Raw genomic sequence first — 12,251 nt, forward strand, 5'->3', positions numbered from 1 at the left:
GATGTCTATAATAGTAAGAGCGCTGGGAGTGGTGGTCCGTCTCCCCCACGTCGCCAAGCTCATAGCCCGTCGCCCCACTCCCCACTCCAGTCGCTTTGTTCCGTCCCCCTCGGGTCAGTTACCCATAATTTTACAAAAATCAAATGTACCGTTGGTATTGATTTTGCCTTTTTTTATTTTATTTTTCTAAATCTGACATACTCCAAGTGACATAGGTCACCACTCCCCACTTTTTCTGACTCAGCAAGTCAGGCCTGACATGCCAAGCGACCTCAGTCACCACTCCCAGTGCTCTAAGGTCGCTTGAATGTTGCCAATTCATTACAAAGAAGCTTTCAACGGTTTACTTCCAAATATTGTAGGTATATAAATAAAGCTATATGTATCTCCTTATAAATTACATTGAATAAGAAAGAAAAAAAAAACATTCAAACCACGAGTACTTAAGTAGTAAGTTACAAAAAAGGCATAGTAAAATATAACACAAAGGTATATCAAAGAATTTCTGAACACATCGTTATAATTTTAACGACAAATGAGAACTTCCCATCCTCTCATGGGATGATAGTAGGAAAGATCGTACGATCTTTCCACCTTTAATCGCTTACTTTCGAATAAATTGCTGCTAACCAAAGTTTGATTTATTTCTTTTCTTTTTTCTCGTTTGAGTCCTCGGGGTCTAATACTATTTACCAAACATCACGGAGATATCTTCCTGACATCTGTAGATTCTTAACAAAAAGTTCCGCCTTTGACAAGTCTAGAGATCCCTGAAATCAACAAAGTAATTGATATAACACATTGATTTAGTTAATAATTTCAACCCATTTATATATTTTATATATGTACATATCAATAAACATTGATTTAAGTTGTACTTCGCATCTAATGGCTCAAATGGTAAATGTAAAAACATCTGCATTGAGATCATGCTGAAGATATAATTGGGTTCTGTTTGTTTTTTAAGATGTTTTTGTCCAAGAATATGTGGACAAATGTCTGTAAAGAATGTGGTCTAAAGCTTTGTATGTTGAATACTGAAAACGGTTTGTTTTCATGTTTGCAAAATAACTTAATTCTTTCTACAGCACTTGGAAGCACAAATCTAAGTCTACAAGATTGCAGACAGAATAAGACATTATTTTATTATGTCTTCAGTAAAACAAACAGTCTGCAGTAAAAACGTCTGTGCACTGACATAAAACATAATAAGATCTGCAGACCGAATAACAAACGACACCTAATGTCATACATAGTTTCATTTCAAAAACTGATCTACTGTTGTAATTATCTTGGTATTAATTAGTATTATAAAACATTGATTATTTGTAATAAGAAAAAAAAGTTTGCTGGTCATATTATTCCTTATTTTAATGCATACTAAAAAAATTATCATTTAGAAGTGAACTCAGGGCCGCCCAATTTGCCACCACCAAAGATATGAGAACACAAACTCATGGTCAAATGTAACCACCACCCTCAAATAATATAAAAAAACATGTTATTGGACCAGGTCAAGATAAATAAATAGGTAGTATTGTTCCACTAAATTGACACCCCAAAAAAATGGTGTCACTTTTCATGGGCCAGTGTATTGTTTACAATTTGACTATAGTTATTGTAACAATGACAGCAATATGGACCCCTAACCATTTAACACCATGAAATTTTACAAGTCACTACCCCAGCCGACTCCCAACCATATAACTTCACCATATATACATAAACAAATAACGACATGTATATATTAATAATGAAAATGAAAACTTAGATATCATACAATTCAACATACCTGTTCTTGGACTATGGTGTGAAGGGTTCGGTGTACATCTTTGGCCATACCTTTGGCATCACCACATACATATAAATATGCCCCCCCAGAAAGCAAGTTCCAGATATCTGAAGCCTGCAAAGAATACTTACAGATATTAAAATTACAAATCTAAATACACAATTAAGTCTAAAAAGAGTGACATTTTTATGATTTTTGTCCTACCTTCTGACTCATTTTGTGTTGCACATATTCCTTAGTGGGACCTTCACGAGAAAAGGCTACAATAAGCTCAGAAAGAGCACCGGTCTCAACAAAGTTATTAAGCTCGTTCTCATATATGTAATCCTGAAGTAGCAGAAAACAATTACTGAGTTAGCCATTATCCCTCTAATTCATATAGTTCAGAGTATATTACTATTGCATAGAACCCCCTAATTTATTTCTGGACAAAAAGTTTTTCGGGTCGACCTGACCCAGCCTGTTTTGACCTGTCACATAACCTGCTTGAGCCAATATTTGACACCTTTAGTAACTGTCGGAAGTGTGTTTATTTAACATACCACTTTGCGATTCCTGCATCCAAAGAATAAAACTGATGATCCGAGCTGATGTCCAGCTTCCTTTAGAGCTAACCTTTCTTGAAGGAAACCTCTAAACGGGGCTAGTCCAGTTCCTGGTCCAATCATGATAACTGGGACTTTAGAGTCATAAGGAAGTCTGAAATTTGATGTTCTAACATAAATAGGCGCCCAGCTACAATCCTGGCTTTCTGTCAAAGGAACAGCATTCTGCAAATAAACAGTAGAGTCACGACTTCAAGTCCTTCAACTAAAAAATTAAATTAAAAAGAGCTTAAACTCCATTCTGGTTTCTCAGTTGTTAACGAAGAAATACCTTCATCCAAGTTGAGCAAACTCCTTTGTGAATGCGGCCTGCTGGTGTTTTCTCATACACTAATGCACAAGTAACGTGAATCCTATCGGGTGCAAACCTGTAAAACAATACAATGCATATCAATATCATAATCATAATATCTTTTATTATTAGTATTTATTTAAAATAATTAACTGTAGTTTCAAATACAATAAGTTCAAATGTACATACTTTGGTGAGGAAGAAATAGAATAGTATCTGGGCTGCAATCTAGGGGCAACAGATGCAAAGAAAACCCCAAGTGGAGGTTTAGCAGATGGGAAGGCCTCCATGACTTCAAGAAGACTTCTTTGGCTAGCAACTATCCACTGAGCATATTCATCCTAAAAAAATGAACAAAATCAGTTTTTGTAACAAGCAAATAAACAGTTTTTGTAACAAGAAAATAAACATCAATCAAAATCAAATGTTTCTGAAATAAAGGTCAAACCTTTCCAGCAGGAGATGCAAGGAATTTCAATCTATCGGACTCAGTGGAATCAGAAGCATGAGCAGCTAAAGCAAGTAAAGCAGACTGAAATAAACATATCAAAAGCATTTGTCATTTTAATATTCAAGTGGGTATGCTTCGTGATAGTGAATGTCTTGAGATGTACCTTTTTGGGAGAGTTCAAAACATCTGCATAGGATGACAATGCTTTTCTTAAAGTACATGCAGGGAACGGAGGTGGCAAAGAGGCCCCACCGAGAGGGGTTCCATCTTCTTTGTCAGTGTGGACTGAGAAATACGTATCCGATGGTAAACCTAATAAACGTTCCGCCTCGTCCACAACTTCACTTAGATTCTCACAGTAGACTCCAACATGATCCCCAGTTTCATACCTGCAACAAATAAATAAATAATAAATTGGTTAAAAGAAAAAATTAGATATATATCAGGAAACAAGTTGTTTGTGGAGTAACTAACGATAATCCAGTGTTTGAGATGTCGAATTCCAGATGAGTGCAAGAACGATCAGATTCAGGGCTGTGAAGTTCCTTTTTGACAGCCACATTGGATCTTCAATAGAAAGGATTTCGTTAGTTTGTAGAAGATATAATAATTGTTTGTCAATAACAACGGTATTGAGAAATGTACAATACCTGCATGGATGTTGAGCATCATGAACAGCATGACCATTTGTCTGAATATGATTCTCAGAAAACGTGTCCGGTTTGTCATGAAACACAACGCGGTATTCTGCAACAGCAGCTGTGTAAGGGGTGGCAACACCTGTATCATCCTCATCACGAAGTAATTGATCGAGCTCAGGCCATACTAACTCTTTCCTGAAAAAGAGAAGTACACAATAAGATATTACAAACTCATTTTGGACCACTAAATGGCTTATAAATATTAAATTCAGAAAGTGCATTTGCCAAATACCATGCAGTGAAGTCATCTTCAATACATTGATCATCATCTCCCATACCAACAGGAACAAGGCGCTTTGCACCTATTAATAGTTAACCGTCACATGTTTAATAAAGTATTAAGCATTCACAAAGCAAAATATAACCGAATTTTAATGCATTGTCCCGACGATTAAAGCCACGAAGCAAATCATCATTTTGTCATCAACCAATGCAGTAATCATCAACACAGTAAACAAATACTTTATGTAATCTTTAGTACATGACTAATTCATAGTGTCTTTTAAATAAAAGTACATACCGCATAAAAGACTTGTTAAATTAATAATCGATATGCAAGAAAATATAACATACCCTGTTCTACAAGTTTATCATCAACCACCTTCGCAATCTGCACATAATAAAAAGTAACAAAAATAAGTTTAGCATAAAGTAAACATACACTGATAATGCTACAATGGTAACCATCAAAGATGATATCATATCAACTATGACCTTGTTGAAATGTTCATACTGTCTGTTTCCAAGGCCAAATACACCGTATTGAAGCTTATTAAGCCATTCACCTTTCTCGTCTCCCTAATTATCAAGAAAAATCAAATCAACATTCAACATTGATCTACACAATTTGATACCAGTCCAATTGATCTACTACTTCACTACTTGCACAACATTTACCTCGGTAAACCATTTATAGAATCTAGCAGCATTATCTGTTGGCTCACCATCTCCATATCTACACATTCAATCATCATACCAAATTCAATTATATTTGGCCAAAAGTATCCTTCGAAAAATGGGAATCTAACGGTTAAAGCTAAATAAATATACCAATAAAATGAGTAAAAAAAACTTACGTAGCCAAAAAGAAAAAAGCTAAAGATTCTTTCTTTAGTTTCTCCTCATACTCATCATCATCAGCAGCATAATCATCCTACATATCAAATCAAATAATTATATTCAATCACGAATCCACTATTCAATTGACTGATGAACTTCAACAAATAATTCGAATCTAACACGAATCTGACTTTATTATAATAACTCACCAGATCAACTATTTTAAAAACCGCCTTATCATATCGAGCTTTTGCTTCCTCCACAAGTGCCTTTATACAACAAACACAAATCAATATTCAATTATTATTTAATAAGTAAATAAATAAATTACTTGGAGAATAATTTTAATGATAATGATAATTTACCTTAGCAAAACCTTCAGCTGTACCAGTTTGAGTTCCGAAGAACACGGTGACCTTTTTCTTACCGTCATCAACTTCTTCTTCTTCTTTAAATTTCTTCGGTGCAATAACAACCGGTTCAATAACCGATTTTTTAGAAGCCGATCTCCGCCAAACCAAAACGACGACGCATCCAATCAAAACGGCAACGGAAGTAGTAAGTATCATCAACAGCTCACGATTTTCAACAAGCATCAGTAACGCAGGCGGCATCGTTGATTCACCGGACTCCGATGCGTTCGATGTGTCTGTAAGTTTACCGGTAATCAAAGCACTCATAAGATCAAACGGCGATAGTTTTACAGAATCTGATTGCATTATATGGTGTAATTTTTTATTTACTAGAATTGAAATTATTGAATTTGTAAGGAGTTGTTGATTGATTAGATTGGAGTTTCGAGAGAGAAAAATTGAAATTTAAATAAAATTAAAATTAATTTCTCTCCCTCCCTCTAGATCCTCTCTGAAAATGAAAATTGGTAGGGGTAGTTGGGAGGGAGCTCTTGACTTTGGGAGTTTTATGGTGGTGAGATAATTGAACGGGAGAAAGTTAACTGGAATGGTTACACACGCCAACTTTCATTTAACCATGGTTAGATTCGTTGTCCACAACTATTTTTTTTTTATTTAGTTGTTTTGCATTTTACATGGTAGCTGAAACTCTAATAATAATAGTGTAAAATGATAATGATAATATATATATATATATTTGTCTTAAACAATAGTTTAATTAGCTTTTAGTTTTTCTCTCACTCAAAAAATTTTAATATCTGGTATACAAACAAGATTATTACTTGATAGAAGTTTTTTTTCATAAAAACTAAAGGTTTAAAAAAGAAAATTTGACAAACATGTGAGATGGTAATTTTTATATAAATATAATAAACATTATATTAAAAATAAATATAATTATGATTCGGTCAAAAGTCAAACTTTTACGAAAGAAATACAATATTATTTGTATTACTATTGTTTACCTTTAGTGAAAAAAAGTAAGTCATTGACTATGACATGACAATGTTACTATTTGATCTCAAATAACCTAAATGTTAAATTTGTGTAAAATCAGATGATTTTATAAAATATGATTGGAAATTGATATTTAAAAATAAATAAATAATAAAAATATATTATTATTAAATTATTGATCAGAGATGCTTTAATCTAACGCTTCCGTTCTGCCCGTGTGATTGTTGACTAACGAATCTTTACGTCAAAGCGATACGTTGCTTTATACTCTGTCAATAACTGACTGCTTGTCAAATTCATTCCCACGCCAATTTTTTGGTCGTCAATTCAGACATCTTGAAAGGACCCGTCCTAATCCATCCGGACGAAGTCCATATTGATTACAAACGATTCACAATAGTTGATTACATCGCGAGGTACTTGACCTCTATATGATACATTTTACAAACATTGCATTCGTTTTTAAAAGATAAACTTTCATTTACATTGACAGTTAACAGCATGCATACCATTTTATAATATATCCATCTCTAATTGAATTAATAATAATCTTGATGAACTCAACGACTCGAATGCAACGTCTTTTGAAATATGTAATGAATGACTCCAAGTAATATCTCTAAAATGAGCAAATGCACAGCGGGAGATTTCTTTCGTACCTGAAAATAAACATGCTTTAAAGTGTCAACTAAAAGGTTGGTGAGTTCATTAGTTTAACATAAATAATCATTTCCATCATTTTAATAGACCACAAGATTTCATATTTCAATTTCTAATAATCATACGTCCCATGCATAGAGACAAAAATATCATTCATATGGATTGAACACCTGGTAATCGACATTCACAATATGTATATAAGAATATCCCCATCATTCCGGGATCCTCCTTCGGACATGATATAAATTTCGAAGTACTAAATGTAGTGACCCGAACTTTTCCATGTTTATATAAATTAATTAATATTGATATTTACATGATTAAATGTTTCCAACATGTTAAGCAATCAAACTTATTAAGACTTGATTAATTGAAATATGTTTCATATAGACAATTGACCACCCAAGTTGACCGGTGATTCACGAACGTTAAAACTTATAAAAACTATACGATGACATATATATGGTTATATATATAGTTAACATGTTTTTATTATAAGTATGTATCTCATTAGGTATTTTAACAATGAGTTATATACATAAAAATGAGACTATTAATTTAAGAAACTCGAAAACGATATATATAACGATTATCGTTATAACAACGTCTTACTAGGTACATATGAATCATATTAAGATATTGATACACTTGGTTAATTATGTTAAATGATAAGTAAATATATTATTAAGTGTATTAACAATGAAATACATATGTAAAAATAAGGCTACTAACTTAATGATTTCGAAACGAGACATATATGTAACGATTATCGTTGTAACGACATTTAACTGTATATACATCATACTAAGATATATTATATATCATAATATCATGATAATATAATAATTTAACATCTCATTTGTTATAATAAACAATGGGTTAACAACATTCAACAAGATCGTTAACCTAAAGGTTTCAAAACAACATTTACATGTAACGACTAACGATGACTTAACGACTCAGTTAAAATGTATATACATGTAGTGTTTTAATATGTATTCATACACTTTTGAAAGACTTCAAGACACTTATCAAAATACTTCTACTTAACAAAAATGCTTACAATTACATCCTCGTTCAGTTTCATCAACAATTCTACTCGTATGCACCCGTATTCGTACTCGTACAATACACAGCTTTTAGATGTATGTACTATTGGTATATACACTCCAATGATCAGCTCTTAGCAGCCCATGTGAGTCACCTAACACATGTGGGAACCATCATTTGGAAACTAGCATGAAATATCTCATAAAATTACAAAAATATGAGTAATCATTCATGACTTATTTACATGAAAACAAAATTACATATCCTTTATATCTAATCCATACACCAACGACCAAAAACACCTACAAACACTTTCATTCTTCAATTTTCTTCATCTAATTGATCTCTCTCAAGTTCTATCTTCAAGTTCTAAGTGTTCTTCATAAATTTCAAAAGTTCTAGTTTCATAAAATCAAGAATACTTTCAAGTTTGCTAGCTCACTTCCAATCTTGTAAGGTGATCATCCAACCTCAAGAAATCTTTGTTTCTTACAGTATGTTATCATTCTAATACAAGGTAATAATCATATTCAAACTTTGGTTCAATTTCTATAACTATAACAATCTTATTTCAAGTGATGATCTTACTTGAACTTGTTTTCGTGTCATGATTCTGCTTCAAGAACTTCGAGCCATCCAAGGATCCGTTGAAGCTAGATCCATTTTTCTCTTTTCCAGTAGATTTATCCAAGGAACTTAAGGTAGTAATGATGTTCGTAACATCATTCGATTCATACATATAAAGCTATCTTATTCGAAGGTTTAAACTTGTAATCACTAGAACATAGTTTAGTTAATTCTAAACTTGTTCGCAAACAAAAGTTAATCCTTCTAACTTGACTTTTAAAATCAACTAAACACATGTTCTATATCTATATGATATGCTAACTTAATGATTTAAAACCTGGAAACACGAAAAATACCGTAAAACCGGATTTACGCCGCCGTAGTAACACCGCGGGCTGTTTTGGGTTAGTTAATTAAAAACTATGATAAACTTTGATTTAAAAGTTGCTATTCTGATAAAATGATTTTTATTATGAACATGAAACTATATCCAAAAATTATGGTTAAACTCAAAGTGGAAGTATGTTTTCTAAAATAGTCATCTAGACGTCGTTCTTTCGACTGAAATGACTACCTTTACAAAAACGACTTGTAACTTATTTTTCCGACTATAAACATATACTTTTTCTGTTTAGATTCATAAAATAGAGTTCAATATGAAACCATAGCAATTTGATTCACTCAAAACGGATTTAAAATGAAGGAGTTATGGGTAAAACAAGATTGGATAATTTTTCTCATTTTAGCTACGTGAAAATTGGTAACAAATCTATTCCAACCAAAACTTAATCAACTTGTATTGTATATTATGTAATCTTGAGATACCATAGACACGTATACAATGTTTCGACCTATCATGTCGACACATCTATATATATTTCGGAACAACCATAGACACTCTATATGTGAATGTTGGAGTTAGCTATACAGGGTTGAGGTTGATTCCAAAATATATATAGTTTGAGTTGTGATCAATACTGAGATACGTATACACTGGGTCGTGGATTGATTCAAGATAATATTTATCGATTTATTTCTGTACATCTAACTGTGGACAACTAGTTGTACGTTACTAACGAGGACAGCTGACTTAATAAACTTAAAACATCAAAATATATTAAAAGTGTTGTAAATATATTTTGAACATACTTTGATATATATGTATATATTGTTATAGGTTCGTGAATCAACCAGTGCCCAAGTCTTACTTCCCGACGAAGTAAAAATCTGTGAAAGTGAGTTATAGTCCCACTTTTAAAATCTAATATTTTTGGGATGAGAATACATGCAGGTTTTATAAATGATTTACAAAATAGACACAAGTACGTGAAACTACATTCTATGGTTGAATTATCGAAATCGAATATGCCCCTTTTTTATTAAGTCTGGTAATCTAAGAATTAGGGAACAGACACCCTAATTGACGCGAATCCTAAAGATAGATCTATTGGGCCTAACAAACCCCATCCAAAGTACCGGATGCTTTAGTACTTCGAAATTTATATCATATCCGAAGGGTGTCCCGGAATGATGGGGATATTCTTATATATGCATCTTGTTAATGTCGGTTACCAGGTGTTCACCATATGAATGATTTTTATCTCTATGTATGGGATGTGTATTGAAATATGAAATCTTGTGGTCTATTATTATGATTTGATATATATAGGTTAAACCTATAACTCACCAACATTTTTGTTGACGTTTTAAGCATGTTTATTCTCAGGTGATTATTAAGAGCTTCCGCTGTCGCATACTTAAATAAGGACGAGATTTGGAGTCCATGCTTGTATGATATTGTGTAAAAACTGCATTCAAGAAACTTATTTTGTTGTAACATATTTGTATTGTAAACCATTATGTAATGGTCGTGTGTAAACAGGATATTTTAGATTATCATTATTTGATAATCTACGTAAAGCTTTTTAAAACCTTTATCTATGAAATAAAGGTTATGGTTTGTTTTAAAAATGAATGCAGTCTTTGAAAAATGTCTCATATAGAGGTCAAAACCTCGCAACGAAATCAATTAATATGGAACGTTTTTAATCAATAAGAACGGGACATTTCAGTTGGTATCCGAGCGTTGGCCTTAGAGAACCAGAATTTTGCATTAGTGTGTCTTATCGAGTTTGTTAGGATGCATTAGTAAGTCTGGACTTCGACCGTGTTTACTTGAAAAATGATTGCTTAACAAATTTTGTTGGAAACTATATATTTTTAACATGTGAATATTATGTGATATATTAATCTCTTAACGTGTTTGATATTATGTGATAGATGTCTACCTCTAGAACAAGTCCCATTGACTCACCTAATAATAATGAAGAGTCAAATGTAAATTGGAATGATTCGTGGACTGATTCACAAGTTCCCGAAGAGGAACCGGAAGAAGAGTCGGAACCGGAAGAAGAATCGGAACCGGAAGAAGAATCGGAACCGGATGAAGAAGTAGAACCGGTGGGGGAAATAATAAAACGGTTAAGTAAAAGAAAATCCTCAACCAACCGACCAAGGTTAATTATGGTCAATGGTGTTTCCGCCAAGGAAGCAAAATATTGGGAGGATTACCAATTCTCCGATGAATCGGATTCTGACGAGAATTCCGATGATGTTATAGAAATTATCCCAACTGAATTTAAAAAGGCAAAAGAAAATAATAAGGGAAAGGGCATAAAAATAGAGAAATCTAATTCCAACCCCGATGAACTTTATATGTATCGTCAACCCCCGAAGTCCTTAAGTTGTAACAATGACCCGGGAACCTCTAAACCACCAGGTTTTTCTAAACCAATGTGGATAACGACGGCTCGTATTAGGGGAACATCATATATCCCTAGAAACTTGGCAAAACGAACCAAAACCGAAGAAGAAGAAACAAGCGAGTCGGAATAAGATAGTTGTATTCGTGTGGTGTAATATATGTAATATAGTGTGCTTATGCTTTATGATATATGTAAAAATTGCTTGTATTAATAAGTATTTTTTTTTTATGAATCTAACTCTTGTCTATTTTACAGTATAAAAACACAAAATGGATAGACAACCCAATATTTTAAGAGACCTACCCGGAGACATGATTGATGAAATCTTGTCTAAAGTCGGTCAGAATTCTTCGGCACAACTATTTAAGGCGAGATCAGTTTGTAAGACATTCGAAGAACGTTCCAAGAATGTCTTGGTTTATAAGAGACTTTCATTTGAAAGATGGGGGATATCACATTGGGAAACCCATAAGTTACGATGTGTTTACTTTGACGCATATATTGCGGGGAACCCAAATGCTATTTTACGCAACGGGTTAAGAAATTATTTTGACTCAATATATCCGAATATTGGACTTCGTGATTTAGAAAAAGCGGCTAACATGCAACATAAAGAAGCATGTTATGCTTACGGATTAGTAATGTTCACTTCTCACCAAAGTGAGAACAAGAACATCGGACTACAACTATTAAACAAAACGTTTCCACAAGTGACGGAGTCGGTAATTGGGGTAAGAAATGAGGTTTTTAGATTGTTACGGGACTGTTGGACATTACGTAACCCTCGTCCCTTTGACGACGTTACAACACGCTGTCTTATCAACGGCCATAACGGTTATGTTCCACAAGACCAAGGATGGGAAGTAGTCCTAGTAAAACCAGAATGCATGACTTGTTTCTGGACGTATGAATTACGTGTCTTTATTGCCTTTGCTGAAC

General features: G+C 33.2%; 1 protein-coding gene across 1 annotated transcript; it reads right to left on the reverse strand.

Annotated features, from left to right (window-relative positions):
- Positions 1-298: 298 nt before the first annotated feature.
- LOC139894293 (NADPH--cytochrome P450 reductase 1) lies at positions 299-5,804 on the reverse strand. The gene is made up of 17 exons (XM_071877508.1): positions 5,266-5,804; positions 5,110-5,169; positions 4,918-4,994; positions 4,739-4,796; positions 4,556-4,639; positions 4,415-4,451; positions 4,074-4,143; positions 3,791-3,976; positions 3,615-3,707; positions 3,304-3,529; positions 3,138-3,221; positions 2,879-3,030; positions 2,669-2,765; positions 2,335-2,562; positions 1,997-2,119; positions 1,793-1,906; positions 299-770 (listed from the first exon to the last, which is right to left on the reverse strand). Exons 1-17 carry the CDS (start codon positions 5,617-5,619, stop codon positions 690-692), a joined length of 2,124 nt encoding a protein of 707 aa, XP_071733609.1. The 5' UTR covers positions 5,620-5,804; the 3' UTR covers positions 299-689.
- Between the last annotated feature and the right edge of the window lie 6,447 nt (positions 5,805-12,251).

Source organism: Rutidosis leptorrhynchoides, chromosome 2 (assembly GCF_046630445.1).
Source record: "Rutidosis leptorrhynchoides isolate AG116_Rl617_1_P2 chromosome 2, CSIRO_AGI_Rlap_v1, whole genome shotgun sequence".
In the NCBI taxonomy this organism is placed as follows: Eukaryota; Viridiplantae; Streptophyta; class Magnoliopsida; order Asterales; family Asteraceae; genus Rutidosis; species Rutidosis leptorrhynchoides.

Coding starts and splice junctions, on each gene's coding strand:
- LOC139894293 (XM_071877508.1), bottom strand. CDS start 5,619: ATGCAATCAGATTCTGTAAAACTATCGCCGTTTGATCTTATGAGTGCT. Junction 4,452..4,555: donor AGTATGAACATTTCAACAAG/GTCATAGTTGAT, acceptor TATTATGTGCAG/ATTGCGAAGGTGGTTGATGA. Junction 3,222..3,303: donor TTTTGAACTCTCCCAAAAAG/GTACATCTCAAG, acceptor TGTTTATTTCAG/TCTGCTTTACTTGCTTTAGC.